The following is a 19,757-nucleotide window of genomic DNA, read 5'->3' as shown; positions in this document are numbered from 1 at the left end:
CTTTTAATCTTTGTATGCTAACCCCAATCGAATTGTTTGGGATTCCAAAGCGAAAGAAATTATTTTATCTACTAATAATGGAAAAATTGGTTAGTGCATATTGCCAGAACTTTAGATATAGGTATTTTGAGAATACGCCTTAAGGACTGATGGTTAACGATGGCTCTTATGTGCGATTTTGCTAGAATAGGCAATAATGAGATCACTATTTTAGTAACTGATGCAGAAAGCGCTAGTGACATTAATCCACAAGAAGCACAACAAACTCTTCAAATAGCAGAAGCTAACTTAAATAAGGCTGAAGGAAAGAGAGAAACAATTTAAGCAAATCTATCTCTCCGGCGAGCTAATACACAAGTAGAGGCTATCATAGAGACTATCAAGAGGATCTCCTAACAAGTTGGTGCAGCCAAAAAATAGAAAAAAGATGGAAAATTACAATAAAAAATGGTGAGTAGAGAAACTTATTAGATACCGGAATCAATGGTATCTAATAAGTTCTCCCAATACCTTACCTACTATTGGATTTGAACCAATGACTCATGTCATATGAAAGCAATACTCTAACCACTGAGTTAAGTAGGTCATTTATCATCCTAAATAAAAAAAGTAGATGTCTATCAGATCAATGGATTCTAAATGTTATATTAATTATAAACAATACAAACGCAATATAAATCAAAGATATTGGATCATGTAATGTAATATTTATCTTGAAAAGAATTTATTTGTCAAATATCATCCAATATGTATATATCAAAAGCACAAGGGCTATAGCTCAGTTAGGTAGAGCACCTCGTTTACACACGCGCCAATGTTTTTTCGTAGGAGTCCATCATGTAATTAAAAGAGTTGATCTTAATTGATAAATCAATGTCTTACTCTAGGAACAAAATATGAGAACAATAACCTGACAAAGCATTTAGACGTCAAATGGAATCCATAATGGATTTGAGATATTAATAATGTGAATACTTAATCTATTCAATGCTAGGCAATGAGTCTATGGACCTCAAAAAAATTCTCTTTTCTTACTATCTTATGAACTTTAAGGTGTATGAAGTTTCATTTCCTATTTTATACTTTTATTTAAGTAGGTTGATAGAGAGTCCATTTAACTTAAGTTGATCCAGGCCAGAAGCAGACCTACGTCAGGATAACCTTCTTCTTAAAAAAACTTTGGTAGTGCTCTTTGATTTTCATCTAAATAAGAAATCAGAGCGCAAGGAGTCATTTCCTTTTTCTTTGTGGAAAGAAAAAAGATGGTAGACTAATTGATATTTCTATCCGTTAATGAAAAAGCCCACTAAAAAATGCATGTTGAGTCTTTAACAATTCAAATCATTTTGATAAGAATATTTTAATCTATTTTACCGAGAAGGTCTACGGTTCGAGTCCGTATAGCCCTAATATTACTACCGATACTACTCATATTTCTATTTATTATCTCATATCTGTCATTACAAATAGATTCGTAACAATACTATATTTATTATATTAGTACTATATTGAATAGGAAATACTAGTAATACTAGTAGTATAAATATACTTGAAATACTTTTTGGAATAGAAAGAATGATAGAATTGTTAAATTGTAATTCCTTGTGTCGAAGCAGGTTGCTCACAGAGTAAGGAAGTATCGAACCACCTATGCCTATTTTAGTAGTGTTAGCCATTTTGGCCTTTTATAGTTTTGGGCTTTGGCTTGAGATCCAAGTTAACCTAAATCTATAAATAGAGGAGTAACCCTTATTTTTGTAATGAGGTGAATAGAGTATGCATAACATTGTATTCACGATATTTTGCAGTTGCAAAGTGAATAAGAAGTTTTCCATAGTTTGTGGGCAGAGAGAAACTCTGCAGAATTTTATTAGTCTTCTCCTTCATCGTTCTTTACACTCTTTATTTCACCATTATTCTTTCTTTTCATTATTATTATGTGGGTGATAACAATCTTGTTCATCAAGATTGATTGAAATTATCCATAGGTTTATGGGATTTCCAACATCTGGTATCAAGAGCTCTAGTTTAATCGATTCATGGGATGAAAATCACCATGGCAACGAATCATCCAAACAGACATTTTATAGCAAATCTTTCGATTCTCAAGAACAACAATTATGAGAATTGGTGTAAGCAGATAAAGGTTGTGTTTTGTCATCAAGATCTTTGGGATCTTGTGAAGGAAGGAGTAGCAACGCTTGCAGAAGCTGCGACGGATCAAGAAAAGTCTGCATATAAAGAATTAAAGAAGAAAGATTATAAAGTTCTCTTTATAATCCATCAATATGTTGATGTAGATAACTTTGAAAAGTTTAGCGATGCAGAGTCAGCGAAAGAAGCATGGGAAATTCTGGAGAAATCGTTTGGAGGCGCGGAGAAGGTGAAAGAGGTGAGGTTACAAACTCACAAAAGAACATATGAATTACTTCAGACGGAAGATAATGAAAGCATAACTGATTTCTTAACCAAGGTTACGAAACTGGTGAATCAAATCAAGGTATGTGGAGAAGTGTTGACATCAAGATCTGTTGTTGGAAAGATCTTGAGGTTGTTGGATCCAAAGTTCGACCACGTGGTAGTAGCCATAGAAGAGTCAAAATATTTGTCAAAATTGACAAAGGAAGAGCTTCAAGGGACGCTTGAATCTCATGAACAAAGAATGGCTGAAAGAGTTGCAGGAAAGTCGAAGAGTGAATGGCTTTGCAGGCTCAATCAGCAAAAGAAAGAAAAGGCAAAAGAAGCTGGAATGGCAACAAAGGCAGAGGAGGTTACAACAATTCGACTGGTCAAAATCAGCAAGAAGGAAACTGGTTGAATTAGAGAAAACCCTAGAACCAAGCCAACCAAAGAGGTGGTGTTTCAGGTAGAGGAAGAGGTGGTGGTCAAAAGCCATACAAGAGTCACATTCAGTGTTACACTTGTTAGAAGTATGGTCACTATTCTAGTGATTGTCCAGAAAAGCAGAAGAATCAAGAAACTTATGCAAAGTTGGCAAAACATGAAGAAAAATTGACGTTGCTGATGGTTACAACAAGAAATGAAGAGAGATTCAAGGACCAGTGGTACTTGGACTCAAGATGCTCATCACACGTGTCTAGAAGGAAAGATTGGTTTGTCAACATAAAGCCCTCAATGAAGAACATGGTGAAATTTGCAAATGACAACACTCTAGCAGCTGAAGGTGTTCGTGATGTTCTGATTATGAGGAAAGATGGCAAGAGGTCAATAATTTCAAATGTCTTGTACATACCAGGCATGAAGAGTAATTTGCTCAGTATAAGGCAGTTAGTCGAAAATAACTACAAGGTGTCGATCGAAGACAAGATTATGAGAGTTATTGACTCAAATGGAAGGTTGATCTTGAAGGCTCCAATGTCTCAAAATAGAACCTTCAAGATTGAACTAAATGTGATGGAGCATAAGTGCCTTGCAACAGCAACCAACAAAGATGAATGGATATGGCATTACAAACTTGGCCATCTCAATTTCAAAGACATCAGATATTTGAAGAGAAGAAATATGGTTTTAGTATTACCATAAATCGACATTCCAAACGAAGTGTGTGAAGAATGTGTGCAAGCAAAGCAACATAAGAACAACTTCAATAAGGATGCAGGAAGTAGGCCGAAGGCAATTCTTAAATTCATATACTCTGATGTATGTGGTCCTCTCCAGGTGGATTCAATTGGAGGTAACAAATACTTTGTTACATTCATAGATGATTTTAGTCGAAAACTATGGTCTTACCTGATCTAGAAGAAAAGTGAAGTGATTGAGGTATTTGCCAAGTTTAAATCTATGGTCGAAAGACAAAGCGGTCGAAAGATCAAGATTTTAAGGACTAATGGTGGTGGAGAATATGTGTCGAAAGACTTCGACGCATTATGTGTGAAAGAAGGGATTGTGCATGAGGTGGTGCCACCCTACACTCCACAGCAAAATGGAGTCGCAGAAAGGAAGAATAGAACCATCATGAATATGGTTATAAGTATGTTGGAAGGCAAGCATCTACCCAAAGAATTATGGGGAGAAGCTGTGTCGACTGCGACATATATCCTGAACAGATGTCTGACGAAGAAGCTAGAAGGAATCACGCCAGAAGAATATTGGTATAGTGTCAAGCCTATCTTGAGTTATCTCAGGGTGTTTGGATCTATAGCATATAGACATGTGCCAGATCAGTTGAGAAGAAAACTTGATGACAAGTCAAGTCAGATGATCCTGATAGGATATCATTCGACTGGAGGATATAAGTTGTTTGACCCAGTGAATGAGAAAGTAATGATCAGCAGAGATGTAATTATAGATGAGTTTAAGGAGTGGGATTGGACTGAAAGAAGTTAGAGGTGAAGCAAGCACAAGTAGACCTCAAAGAACAAGACACATGCCTGCAAGGTTGCAAGAATGTGTGATTACATCAGATGATGTGTTCGGTGAATAAGGTGAGCCGGTACACTATGTTTTCTATGTAAATGTAGAATTTGTCAATGTAGTTGAGGCATTGGAAGATTCAAAGTGGATGAAAGCAATGGACAAAGAACTGAAGTCAATCGAAGTCAACAACACTTGGTCACTTGTCGAATTGACCCAAGACAAGAAGGAAATCAATGTGAAATGGGTATACAAGGTGAATTTGAATCCCAGAGGAGAAGTGACTCGACACAAGGAGAGGCTTGTGGCGAAAGGATTTCTTTAGAAAGAAGGAATCGACTTCGATGAAGTTTTTGCAGTTGTTGCTAGAATCGAAACAATCAGGTTTATTGTCAGTCTAGCAAACATGAACAACTGGCAGATGTGTCAGTTGGATGTGAAATGTGCATTCCTGAATGGCCCCTTAGAAAAAGAAGTGTATGTTGCACAACCAGTTGGGTTTATGAAACAAGGCGAAGAAAGAAAGGTGTACAAGCTGCATAAAGCCCTGTACGGACTTAAACAAGCTCCAAGAGCTTGGAACAAGAAGATAAATGGTTTTCTAAGGGAGAAGAAATTTGTGAAGTGCAAATCTAAAAATGGAGTATATGTGAGAAGAAGCAAGAGTGAATTGCTTATACTATGTATCTATGTCGATGACCTGTTGATAACAGGTAGCTGCAAGAATGAGATCAAAGACTTCAAAGGTGGTCTCAATAAGGAATTCGAAATGTCAGATCTGGGTGACATTTCATATTTCCTTGGCATCGAATTCTACAAGAGTGGTAGAGGTCTGATGATGCACCAAAAATGGTATGTAGGTGAAATTCTCAAGAGATTTGAGATGCAAGATTGCAACCCAACTTCGACTCCAGCTGAACCCAAATTACAACCGTCGAAAGATTCAGATGAAGATGATGTTGAACCAACCCAATACAGAAGACTTATTGGGTCACTTCGATACCTTTGTCACACAAGGCCTGACTTAGCATACAATGTAGGTATAATGAGTAGGTTCATGCAAAAGCTAAAGGTATCACATCTAGCAGAGGAAAAGAGGATACTAAGGTATCTGAAAGGAACTTTCGACTATGGAATTTTGTTTCCTGCAGCTGATGAAGGAAAAGAATGCAAATTAGTGAGATACACCGACTCAAGTTGGTGTAGTGATGCTAAGGATCGAAAATCCACAACTGGTTATGTGTTTATGCTAGGTGGTGCACCAGTTGCTTGGAGTTCGAGAAAAGAGCCAGTAGTAGCATTATCATCGTGCAAAGCAGAATACATAGGTGCTTCTCTTTGTGCATGTCAAGCAACATGGATGGTGAATCTGGTCAAAGAGATAACAATGAAGATTCATGGAGCAATTACTATGAAGATCGACAACATGTCAGCTATCAATTTGGCGAAGAATCTGATAGCACATGGTCGAAGCAAGCACATAGAAATGATGTTCCATTATCTTCGAGAGCAGGTAGCAGATGGGAAGGTGAATGTGGAACACTGTAGAACTGAGAATCAGATTGTAGACATCATTATGAATGGAGTGCAGGTCAAAGTGCTCAGAAGACTAAGAGCTATGATGAATGTAGATAACTTAGGCACAATGAATCAGGTGGTGTATTGAATTGTAATTCCTTGTGTCGAAGCAGGTTGCTCGACAGTGTAAGGAAGTATCAAACCAGCTATGCTTATTCTAGTAGTGTTAGCTATTTTGGGCTTTTATAGTTTTGGGTTTTGGCTTGAAGTCCAAGTTAACCTAAATCTATAAATAGAGGGAGTGACCCTTATTTTTTGTAATGAGGTAAATAGAGTATTCATAACATTGTATTCACAGTATTTTGCAGTTGTAACGTGAATAAGAAGTTTTCCACAGTTTGTGGGCAGAGAGAAACTCTACAAAGTTTTATTACTCTTCTCCTTCACCGGTCTTTACACTCTTTCTTTCTCCGTTGTTCTTTATTTTCATTGCTATTGTGTGGGTGATAACAATCTTGTTCATCAATATTGATTGAAATTCTCCATAGGTTTTTAGGGATTTCCAACAATGATATTAGTATACTCAGATACTAATTTCAATTTTATTAAAAATAATGTAAACTTAATAAAATATAAAGCATTTCGATTTAGATTAGATTAATGAATCTAAGAATTGGAAATTTTCAATTCAAATCAACTAAGAATTAATATGAATCCAGTATATTTTCCACATTCATATAGAAGTACATGTATGTTTTTGCATTATGAATCTGATATTTTTTGGACATTTCTAATAATATCGATCTTGATTCCTATTTTGGCATTTCTAATTTCTAGAATTTTAGCTCCAATTAGGAAAGGGCCAGAAAAACTTTCTAGTTATGCATTTGGAATAGACACGATGGGCGATGCTTGGTTACAATTTCAAATCCGTTATTATATGTTTGCTCTAGTTTGTGTTGTTTTTGATGTTGAAACAGTGTTTCTTTACCCATGGGCAATGAGTTTTGATGTATTGGGGGTATCCATATTTCTAGAAGCTTTCATCTTTGTGCTTATCCTAATTGTTGGTTTAGTTTATGCATGGCGAAAGGGAGCATTAGAATGGTCTTAATTCTTGAATATTTAGACAATTAAACAAAACATTGAGACATTTATGAATTCCATTGAGTTTCCCCTACTTGATCAAAAAACCAAAAATTCAGTTATCTCTACTACATTAAATGATTTTTCAAATTGGTTAAGACTATCCAGTTTATGGCCACTTCTCTATGGTACTAGTTGTTGCTTCATTGAATTTGCTTCACTAATAGGATCGCGATTTAACTTCGATCGTTATGGACTGGTACCCCGCTCTAGTCCTAGGAAGGCATACCTCATTTTAACAGCGGGCACCGTAACTATGAAAACAACTCCTTCTTTAGTTCGATTATATGAGCAAATTCCCGAACCAAAATATGTTATTGTTATGGGAGCCTGTACAATTACAGGAGGTATGTTCAGGAGGTATGTTTACTAAATCTTTATAGGAAGCAAGAGTAATAATAATGTTTCTAATGCTACAACAACAAGTGTAGTAAACAAAATAATGCGAAAAGAAAAAGGTGGATATGAAATAACGATAGTAGATGCATCAGATGGACGTGAAGTGATTGATATTATAACACCAGGACCAAAAACTTCTTGTTTCAGAGGGTGAATCTATCAAACTTGATCAACCATTAACGAGTAATCCCAATGTGGGTGGATTTGTTCATGAGGATGCAGAAATAGTGCTTCAAGATCCATTACGTGTCCAAGGTCTCTTGCTCTTCTTGGCATCTATTATTTTGGCACAAATCTTTTTGGTTCTTACAAAGAAACAATTTGAGAAGGTTCAATTGTCCGAAATGAATTTTTAGGAATGTGAATTTATCAACATATTAAGCCGGTAAAAAGAACTTCATTTTTATTGATAAATTTTGTAAAGACCATTGGTTCTTTCTAGTTTTTTTATACTATATTTAGAGAATTCCTTGTACCGTACAATTAGTCAGTCATAGTATGTATATTGTGAAGAAGACTATAGAATTAATTCAAACCATATGATTATGTCGCTGTTTTTAGATTTTCATGTTCTAGAATAGAAATCTTAGAATTTCTAATAGAATTAACTCAATATTAAACCTAAAAAATAGGAAGGTACAAAATATTAGGTAAAGTAGAAATAGAAAAGGGGAAAACAAGATTCTAGGAAGGATAAGTTGTCTTTTCCTAGAGTCTGATTCCTTATTGTTTATGTCGAAATAGATACATAGTGAAGGAATGGACAAACAAAAAAGAGTGGGAATTGAATTCACCAAATACAAGTTTCTTACTTAACTTCAAAAAAAAAAAGAATTGAATCATGAGTCTATATTAGAAATATATTTCTAGTAAGATTCCGTTTTTATTCAGATCCTAAAAATAGGATCTGGAATTTTGTGAAACATAGAATAAAGTTATCTATTGACTCACTTACCAAGATTTGAATCTTTGGACCGTAGGGGATAAAATGACTTTGATAGTTTGTACAAGTATTTTTGTTTCACTAATAACTATTATTTCAGACACATCACGATACACAATTATTTGGACTATATATACTATCAAAGAAACTAAAAGAATTATTAAAATTAGTTCAAATGGAAAAAAAAAATCTATTGATAAATGAATTCCAATTTGTTGACTAGTACTTATCAAATCTTGCTCAATAATCTGATTTGGTCTTGTAGTCCAAATAATTATGTATCAAGATGTATTTGAAATAAGAGTTATTAGTGAAATAAAAATACTTCTACAAATTATCAAAGTCATTCCATCCCCTACGGTCCAAAGATTCAATCTTGGTAATATTCGATACTATTCATGAACATCACAACAAATATGATTAAAATGTTAATAGCTCCTACGTAAATAAGTAGTTGTGATGCAACTACATAATGAGAGTTTGCTAAAATATATAATAAAGATATACAAATCAGAACCAGTCCCAACGAAAAAGCAGAAAAAATGGGGTTGGTAAGTAATACCACTCATAAACTTCCTAATAGAAGATCCGATCCCAGAAAGACTAAAAGAAAATTATGCATCGTTTCAGGCAGATCCATTATATGTAAAAAAAAGACAAAGAAATAGAAATTTCATGACCTTATTGATATGACCCGGAAAAGATACTTCAATTTTTCTTTGCATTGAAAAACCTAAGTAGTTTAAATTGATCTAGTTAGGGTTATATAATCAATGTCATTCCACTTTTTATACGAAAGAGTAGTTTGAAACGATATTAAAACTAAAGTATAAAGGTAGATATAACATATATAACATTGAAAATATTATTGAAATTCAATAAGATTTTCAATTTTGATAATATATATTAATATACATATTGATATATTCTAGTTAATAATATAGTTCTCTAATAATTATAGAATATTTCTAATTTGATATTGTCTATATTATTCATTTTTATACAATTTTTGAAAATATTTTATTTCGATTATCCTATTTATATATTCTATATATTATCGATTTATATATAGAATATTCTTTTTTTTAAGAATTGTATTTAATTATAAAAAATTGTCTTTTTTATATGAATTGTTCGAATTGCATAATCATCAATTATTAACATTGGTAAATGGCCCAAAGCAATTTGATTATAATTCAATTTATTATGATCATAAGTTGAAAGTTCATATTCTTCCGTCATTGATAAACAATTTGTTGGACAATACTTAATATAGTTACCACAAAAAATACAGATTCCGAAATCAATACTGTAATTTAGCAGGCATTTTTTTTGATATCTGTCTCCATTTTCAAATCAACAACAGATAAATCTATAGCACATACACGAACACATACTTCACAAGCAATGCATTTCTCAAATTCAAAATGGATATGACCGCGGAAACATTCTGATGTGATTAATTTTTCATAAGGATATTGAATAGTTACAAGTAAACGATTTGCGTGAGATGAGATAATCATGAAACTCTGACCAATGTACCTTGCAGCTCGTAGTGTTTGTTGACTATAATTCATGAACCCAGTTACCATAAGGAACATATCGTAAATATCTATGAATAATATAGTTTTGTTTGATTTCTTTCTCTTATTTGAGACAAGTAATGAATATAAAAGATCCATCTTTCTTTTGCAACAAAAACAATTGAGACGAAGTTGTTAATAATAGATTACCTACAGAAACCGGTAAAAGAAATTTCCATCCAAGATTTAATAATTGATCCATTCTTAGCCTAGGCAAATACCATCTTGTTATGATAGAAATGAATAAGAAAAAATAGCTTTTAGCTAATGTAATAAAGAGATCACTTGTAGTTCCAAAAACTCTGTATGTTTTATTTATTTCAAAAAATTCAGAAACAAATATGTACGAAATAGAAATATTCGAACCGTCCAAGTAAAGAACTGTTACAAATAATAAAGAAATTCAAAGGTTTAAATAGGAAGCAATGTAAAATAAACCAAATCGAATACCTGAATATTCTGTTTGATAACCAGATACTAATTCTTCTTCTGCTTCTGGTAAATCAAAAGGTAATCTTTCATATTCTGCTAGCGAAGAAATTAGAAAAATGATGAAACCCATAGGTTGACGCCGCAAATTCCAACCCCAAAAACCATATTTTGATTGCACATCAACTATATCAAATGTACTTAAACTGTTAGACAATACTAGTCGGTGATTGTAGCGGGGTATTCGTTACTATTAGAGATATTGACTAAATCCAAGGTAAACCATACAAGTCGAGTCACCACCACACTTCTATTTATCCAAAGGAATGGTTAGAAAGCGAACAAAAACCTAAGAGTTTTATCGAATCAAAAACTAGTAAAAATGTCAGAGATCTGGGTAAGGGGGTTGGTTATGCAATGGGAAGGTTTTAAGCACCCAAAACATCCTAGGTACTCATAGGGAGCCCTTTTTATACTTGTTGTAAGGTTGGTATTTTTGTGAAAAATTTATTTGTGCAAACATGATTGAAGAGATGAGAAGAGAATATACTAGTTTATTTACATTTTGTGTTTGAATGGATGAACCCATTGCCTACGTACCATCTTAAAAAAAGATTAGGATCAAAACCTCGTAGTTCGGGGTAAAAATCTCAAAATGAGTTGGTGAATTGATTGGTCCAAAAGCCTTAAGGTCTTTTGTTATCCAAGGGAGAAAACTCAATCCCAAAACCACAAATCCACCATGTGAGGATAGCTTCAACATGCTAGTGAGGGGTTAACCCTATAATAAGCATGGAAGACTCATTGTCCATCACTAAGGATATATGAGAGTATTACATCTACCTCAAGGATAACTCAAACCTAATAGCTAAAGGTTATGAAAAGTTTTGATCAAGAAAGTGGCCATTGAAACCACAAAAAGATATTTGAATGGGTTATATTTACCAATGAGAGTATTTACAAAAATGGTCAAAGTTGATTAAAAGATTCAATTCAAAATAAGTATTATGAAAAGAGAGTTTTTAAAAAATCAAAAGCATAAGGCTTAGGTTTCTAATGTTGAAAACAAGTGTTAAATGTTTGCACAAAAGTTTGGCTTGGGTTAGAGTGGGGAGAAGAAGAAGAATGGCTAAAGTCCTAAACATACAAGATATGAGGGAAAAGAAACAAAACCACAAATGGAGTTCTTCTCTTGAGATCATATTGATGATCCAAGTAGCTCCCGTCCTTTGGAATAAGCAATCACACAAAGCATAAACTCAAGCAATCAACAATTAATGAATTCTTGGACAAGGCTCTTCAAGGTGTTTTGGATCTCTTTCTCTTAGAAGCTCATGGTAATGGTTCCTCAATTAGGCTCAAGTTGGAATCCCTAGCACAAGAAAACACACATCAAAAGGTTCTATTCACAATCAAAGAAATGGACAAGAGGGAGTTTAGAGTATGGTCCTTTCAAAGTTCATCTTCAAGCTTTAAGCATTTTAAAGGCATGAGGCCTAGTTTCTCTTTGACATTTAAGCACTCTAAAGGCATGAGGCCTAGTTGCTCTTTGACTCCATTAGCTTGGGTAAAGTGCTAAAGTCTAAGTCCATATTGGCCAATTCTTTGCATTTGGTTCACAATCAAACAGACAAAACACAAACACAAAAGATATATGTACAATTATATGCTCAAGTGAGCAAAAGGCAAATGACATTAACATAAACATGTGCTCCAATGAGCAAAGGAAAAAGCAAATGAATAATATGTACAAGGATGATAAATTGCATAAATGTAAAGTGCAAAAAGTAAATGTTAATGGTTAGTGGTTAGTAGTTAGTGTGCCATAAGGCAAATTTAGCGCTATGTTAAGCAATCGTAATTGGACTTATGTAGAAGTCACAACTATCTGAGGTCGGTCAATAATAATGTAGGCAACAACACAAGTTAAAAGTCTTGATTAGTGAACCAAGTTCCAACAACTTGCCATGCCAAAAGAAAAAGAGAATTGATCTTGTATTGGTTTAAGTCTTTTGCATGATTTAGAAAACAACCTATCCTTAATGCAAAGCCATTCACTTGATCAATTGATCAAGATGAATTAGATTTGGATCAAGAAAGATTAAGCCTCCCTAATCAATACTAACTTATCAACCTTTAACTCATTGATCAAAAGGAAAAAAGAAGAAGAAGAAGGACATGAATAATGGAAAAGAAAATGGAAAGATTAAAGTGCACTAAATGAAATAACATGTACCAATCAACAAATGTTGACCAATGATATTGAGGATCATGGTCAAACACTCAAAAACAGAAGTGAGATGAAGATTGGAAGTCAAGAAATGAATAAAATATTTTTGGCATTTTTTTTAATATTAAGAATAAACTTGAATTAAAATATTAAAGAGAGGTCAAACTTCAAAATCACTTCAAATCAACTTTGAAAAGTCCAAGTGATTTATCCTAAGTTCAACAAGGTCAAACAAAGTTTGACAAAAAATTTCAGCATTTTTAAAAGTCAAAAACTATTTTTAATCAATTAAAAATGAATAAAAATAACCTAATTGAACTAAAATCTCAAATAAATCTCAAAATCAATAAAAAAAATTGATGAGAATATTTTTCATGGATCCATCATCATTCAAATAGGTTAGGAAAATATTTTTGTATTTTTTGAATATCAAAAACTATTTAAAATGAATTAAAAATAACCAGAAAAGAGAAAATTCACAAAAAATATCAAATGAAAAAATAAAAAATATTAAAAATCATTTTTAGAAACTAGAATTTAAATGGAGAAGAATGCAACTGGTCCCATATTTTTTGGATTTAAAATAAAGAAGTTATGAATTTTTGAAAATAAAGGAAATAAAAGAAATTAAAACAGAAATTAGAAAAATCAAAAAAACCAGGAGCGTCTGATCAAGCCTCATTAATTGACGTGGCTGATCAAACGCTCCACATGCGCGCGCTCATGGTAGTCTCCAGTCAAAGCATAACACAATGCATTATTAAAAGTCATAAGAATGAACTGTTGAGATTAGATCTGGAGATGCCATCACACGGTCCACAATCCATCTGGCAAAGGGATGGTGGCCAGGGCCACTGTCTTCTCCAACGAGCATGAAGATTCCGGCCAAAATTGCATACAATAAAAACTTAACCAAATGAAGCGATCCTCATATCATTGGAAAGCCAGGGTGATGTACATCACCCCTGTACCATTGGTTTCTCCTCTAGATCCTCATAGAGAGAGAAATCAAAGAGAGAAAATCATGGTGTTCATACTGAACTTCATGGATTTCAACAATTGAGCACTCAAAACAATTGCCTCTATGAAGAGGACTTCAGACAACACAATAGCCAGGCAAATGGATCAAAGATTAATGAGTTTCGAAGAAAAAACCAGTTGAAGATCACCTTTGGATTGTGGAGATTTGAGCTAGCTTCCTTACTTCCTTTAGCCAAACAGAACTTCTATGGACTGGATAATGAAGGTCTAGGAACTTTAGATCTAAAGATTCAACCAAATTTAGTTGAATTTTAGATCTGAAAAATTGAAGAGAATTGAACTTAGTTCCTTTGGTAATGGCTATGGATTCAGTTGTGCAGCATATCGGGCGCCTTTAGGTTGAGATTTGATGGAGGTATGCACCTCTATTTATAGTTGGCATTGGCTGAGCAAGTGAGTTTCCTCGTGTGCATGACAAGTGGATATTCCTTGCATGGGCTTGCATGATCATGTAGCAGGCCCAAACTCAAATGCATTTGCATGCTGATGACCAAACAACTTGAAATGGACGTGTAATTGGCAATGCATAAGCTTGTGTAATGAGTTTTGATGTGTTATGCATAATTTGACCAAAAACTTCACCTCTTCGAAAATCCCACTTGAAAAATTAAAACATAGGCATGTAGGTAATGATTGGAAAGGTCTTGACATAAGGAAAAAATATTATGTTGGACCAAAACTCATTTGGAGTGTGGAAATTTATGAATTTTGAGTTTAAAGTGTAAGGTGCAAAATATGCAAAAGTGAAGTTTCCAAATTTGGCCAAAGTTCAAGCCCCTCTGTTTCAATGATGAAAGCTCCAAATGAAAAAAACCTCCAACATCAAAGTTGTAGATCTTCTCAAGACAATAAAAATGGACTTAAATTTTGCATCATTTGGATTTTTTTATGAAAGAGTTATGGGCACTTGAAGTTGGACTTTTTTGCCTTTCAATGCATTTGGTCCAAAGTGACCTATAATGTTTTGCATTATCACATGTATTTACTTTGAGATTATGAATTTTTGTTCAACATAACATTTTAATTAGATATCTTAAGCTTTCCAATGCATTTGATCCCACCTCAAAATCATAAAAAATGAATGAGTTATGTTCTTGGGAAGTTGACCTAAAATTAGGGTTTCAATCAAAATGACCTATAATGTCTTGGGATGGATGATGACCTTCCAAGCTTCAAATCAATTTTTGATGAACATGAAAGTTGTTCATTATTGATCTTAAGAACATTTTTTATTTTGGAATCATCTCCATTTGACCAACACATAAAAAGTTAGGTCTCCGTGCATTTCAAAATAGTCAGATGAATTGACTGATCAACTTCTCAAGTCCACAACTCATATCTTGATGAATTGATGATTAAGGATACTCAAATAAGTTCAAATATGCATGAAATGATGAATTAAAGAACTTACCTTGATTGTATTTGATCATGGACTGAGGTTGCTTCGTTAGCAAGGCATTGTAGTACACAAATGAATTAGGGTTTCCTTGAGAAACAACACTCAAACCCTTTGACTTGCTTTGATCAAAATGATGAATTGAGATACTTGGGAGGCATATTTGATGAATGAGAGCTTTGGGAACCATTACCATGCTTGCTTTCATCTTTTCTTGGCCATATCTTTGCACAAAGGATCATCTAGAAGCTTTTGACCTTGTGACTGCTCAAGCTACAAACAAGAAATGTTAGTGACAAATTTTTGTGCTTTTGGTTAGTAAACAAAATAAGAAAAGCCATGATATACAATTCAATCATGCTTGGTGATCTCAAACCACTCACAAGGGATCCCACCCAAAGGCTAAGGGAACCAAGATGCTCATGATCCTTGAGGCTTTGCAAATGCAATGTTATGATGCCATGAGGGATCTTAGGGACAAAATTGGGGTCTTACAGTGATAACATTATTGTTCCCATCTCTATTACATATCCGTACATGAGATTTTCACCTCATACGACTCCTGGAAAGCCTTAAGTAAATCTAAGGACCAGGTCGATTATTTATCTCTTGATATATCCCTAAGATATAGAATATGAAAATCTATCGAACAGTTTTGAATTAGACCAATTCAATTCTGTCTGTTCTGCAAATAACGAAATAAGAAAGAGAAATCTATTTTAATAAAATATCCAATTAAGGCACTTCTGAATTGATATCATCCCTAAAAAATATTTGTTGAGTAATAATTGAATTCTTCAATAAAATACTCTTTTATAATTCTCAATAATCCTCGTGATTTTGAATGACGAAAAATAATTACACATTCGTTTCTTACTTCTTAATTATGATGTGAATTTGATCTCCATGAATATGGATATAATAAATCAAAAACGAAAGAGAAATCTATTTTTCCTTTTTGATTTCTTATTTTTTTTCTTCCTATTCTTCTTTTTTGTGCTATGAAAAAGGGACTTGCAATTTTTTTAAAGGATATTTCCGTTCCTGATAGTAATTTATTTAGTGAGTGGATGGAAGCATACTCTAGATCAGAGTTGTGGGGAGTACTGCTTTCTTTTTTCTACCAACTTAAAGCCCTAATTAGTATTCTTTTTATATTCTGCGTAAATTTTCTTTTGGATAATTTACAAAATCTGTATTACTAATCCTTTGTGTATCTTGGTGTTTCTAACCATCCACTCTTTTTTATTATTTCTCCTTATTTTTATATATCTATGAGAATTCATACAAATGGTAACTAAAACTCAATAAGGTTGGTCTTTTGAGACCGCTTCAAAACAGGATGACAAATTATCCAATCTTGGGTTAAATGAGCTCTTTTGTTTATCATTTTATTTCATTCTTATACATAGAAAATGAGAATACATATTTTTACTGCCCTTTCATTCAAATCATCATACTACTAGAAGTAATAAAGTATTATGAAATTAGATTAAATAGAAGCTATTTTATTTCACTCATATAACTGTCTAATTTAGTTCTTCAATCAGAACTATGAAAAAGAAAATAAGGATAATGAAGGTTTCTATTTAATTTATTAGCCTCCTTTCCTATATAGTACTATATAGAAATATAATACTATAAAGAGAGGAGCATAGTAATAGCATCGAATAGCTTTTTCGGTTTTAAAGAATCACACGTAGAGATATTGATAAGACACATAAAGTTAATGGTATTTCATAACTAATCGATTAAGCAGCAACTTATAGACCACCCGAAAAGGAATATTTATTATTTGAGCCATATCCTGACATAAGAAGTCCAATGGGAGCAATACTCGAAATAGAAATCCATAAAAAAACACTTATATTTAAATCAGATAAAACAAAGTTATAGTCAAAGGGAATTATTGAATAACTTATTAGAATGGATATGACTGATAGGGATGGTTCGATACTGAATAAACGAATATCTCCCCTAGATGGAATAAGATTCTCTTTGAATAGTAGTTTTGTTTCGTCTGCCAGAGCTTGAAGAATTCCAAAAGGACCAGCATATTCAGGTCCAATACGTTGTTGTACCCCTGCAAATATTTCTCTTTCTAACCATATAATTGCTAGTACACTTAGTGAGATTCCCAAGACAAGAATCAAAATTGGTACAAGTATCCATAGAATTCCATATACCTCTTTGAAAGATTCCAATCTGGAGAAGGAGTTTATATCTTGGACTTTCGTTGTATCAATTATCATTTCAACGATCAACTTCTCCCATAATGATATCTATGCTACCTAGTATTGTCATAATATCAACCAATTTCATTCTTTTAACTAATTGAGGAAGAATTTGGAAATTGATAAAACCAGGTGGACGGATTTTCCATCTCCAAGGAAAACCATTCTAATCTCCTATTAGAAAAATTCCTAATTCTCCATTGGGGGCCTCAATTCTCACATAAAGTTCTAAAATTCTTTAGGTTTAAATAGTTTTTTATCCCGGTAAGTTGCATATTTTTTATTTTTGTTCATGTATCTTTTTTTCCTAGAAAGAATATTTGAATATTTAAATCCTTTTGAATTTAATCTCTAAAGTTAAAATCCGCAGGAAAATCCGAAGCAAACATGCGAATTTTCCTACAAATTTTAACTTTAGGGACTAAAACCAACTGAAATTCAACATTTAAGGACTTTATTCAGAAGAAAAAAATGATACAAGGACGAAAAACAAAAACATGTCAACTTACAAGGACCAAAAGACCATTTAAGTCAATTCTTTATTACAAATTAAAAGAAATTTATAAAATTAGCACGTTTGTTTTTATAGTCAAAAAATTATTCATACTACAGTATCTGCTACATCTATATGCAATCAACATGAAACCATTTTTTTGTTAAATAGAAAGTTGTTAGAAAATCATGTTAGTGGAGGATATTGTTATATCCATCTAGGATTAATCCAAAGAGCTATAAAACCTTTACATAAACTACTCCTAGAAATGAAACATGTATTATTGAAGTCAATCTTAGCAGATCTAATGTTATGACCCCAAAGATTCTGATCGCTTCTAATATTTTTGACAAATTCCCTCAGGAAGGGATTTTACAAGATGTGGTTGAATCTGAAAAGATTGAAGTCATATCTATTAGAGATGTTATTCAGGATATTGATGGATCAGTCAGGATTCAAACGAATATAAGCAAATCCTTTTGTTACAATCAGTCTAGTAGCATTGGGTCGACATCCAACGTTAGGCATTTTATTTATTCAACCATTAGAGTTAACCTTGCATGAGTAAACTTTGCTCATATAATTCCCCAACCAATTTACTTGGAGAGGTCTTCTAGGTCACCATCTCCAACTGAGTCTCAAATCTTATGAGTTATTATCAAAGAAGAGCCATTTATCATTGACAAAGCCTGGATTAAAGCCGATTTTGAGTCTGAGTATAATTTAGAGAAGAGAAATTGGTATTTCTCATATTTATCTAAAAATCATACTCAAATGTATTTACAAAATTTTTACAAAATTTTAGAAAATCATGAGATTAATGTTTATTTCTTTACATGGTTTGAATGTTAATGTAAGCCCTAGAGGTCAATACTTTTGGTACTTGTATCGAATTATTTATTAATAATAAAATGAATTTTATTTATTATATTTGTTTAATAAAGTCCATAGAATAACTAGTCTGTTTAATGTATCAAGTGTGACTTAATCATGAGATCCCATTAAACATAAGGACATTATTCTTAAAGTATTTGTAGTCGAACTTTATTGTGAAGTGGGATAACATTAAAGCATTAAGACTATTATGTATATAGACTGATGATCACATCCCATGGATCATGGATAAGGAGTTATCAAGTCTTAAACATATGTATGAATATTAGGAGTAATATTTATATTGGATTGACCCGCTATGAGAATACTACGTAGAATGTTATGCAAAATGTCATAAGTTATTCTCATGGTGATAGTGGTGTATACCACCCTTCGACCTGAAACCACTATGGACCCTAAATGTAGAGTCAAGTGCTTTATTGTTGATCAAACATTGTCCGTAAATAGATGACCATAAAGACAGTTGATGGGTACTCCATTCTGAGGGACATGAGTGACATGAGTGACCTAGATGGAATTTTCCCATCATGCGTAACAGGATAAATGTCTAAGGGTCCAATATTGGACTGGACAAGGATGACACGGTCTATGCCTTGTATTCAATATAGACATAAGGGCAAAAAGGGTAATTGTACACACAAGTATTATCACAAAAAGGATTTGTCATAGCACATGACATTTTCGTGTCTTGGGTAGCAGTAATGTGTTGCTAGATATTGCTCACTGTTTATTACATTAAATACATGATTTAATATAATTGTCAATGTCGCGAAAACCTACAGGGTCACACATAAAAGGACAGATTGATGAGAGATATAGTAAATAAGGAACACTATAAGGTACAGTGCATTTAAGTGAATTGTAGAACATCGTAAGGTACGATGCACTTAAGTAGAATACGAAATATGGTAAGGTATCACACGCTTAAGTGATTTTCGATATACCATAAGATATGAGCCACATACACTTAAGTGAGCCTTTTAGCTTGCATCCCACACAGGTGGTTCTATAAATAGAACCCTTGCGAAGAAGCATTTGACTAGATGAAAATTTGTTTCTCTCTCTCTCTCTCTCTCT

The 19,757-nt window shown here is 33.2% G+C and overlaps 2 protein-coding genes across 2 annotated transcripts; one reads left to right on the top strand and one right to left on the bottom strand.

Annotated features, from left to right (window-relative positions):
• Nucleotides 1-6,793: 6,793 nt before the first annotated feature.
• LOC127122586 (NAD(P)H-quinone oxidoreductase subunit K, chloroplastic-like) lies at nt 6,794-7,411 on the top strand. Its single transcript, XM_051052894.1, has 2 exons — nt 6,794-6,931; nt 7,022-7,411. The coding sequence occupies exons 1-2, from the start codon at nt 6,794-6,796 to the stop codon at nt 7,409-7,411; spliced, it is 528 nt and encodes a 175-aa protein (XP_050908851.1).
• A 9,411-nt stretch (nt 7,412-16,822) lies between these two features.
• On the bottom strand, nt 16,823-17,394 carry LOC127121303 (NAD(P)H-quinone oxidoreductase subunit 1, chloroplastic-like). Its single transcript, XM_051051838.1, has one exon. The coding sequence runs from the start codon at nt 17,309-17,311 to the stop codon at nt 16,823-16,825; it is 489 nt and encodes a 162-aa protein (XP_050907795.1). The 5' UTR covers nt 17,312-17,394.
• Nucleotides 17,395-19,757: the final 2,363 nt, after the last annotated feature.

The sequence above is a fragment of the Lathyrus oleraceus genome, chromosome 2 (genome assembly GCF_024323335.1).
Source record: "Lathyrus oleraceus cultivar Zhongwan6 chromosome 2, CAAS_Psat_ZW6_1.0, whole genome shotgun sequence".
Classification (NCBI taxonomy): domain Eukaryota; kingdom Viridiplantae; phylum Streptophyta; class Magnoliopsida; order Fabales; family Fabaceae; genus Lathyrus; species Lathyrus oleraceus.
Note: the sequence above shows the minus strand (reverse complement) of the source record. Positions and strands in the feature narration are given on the sequence as shown.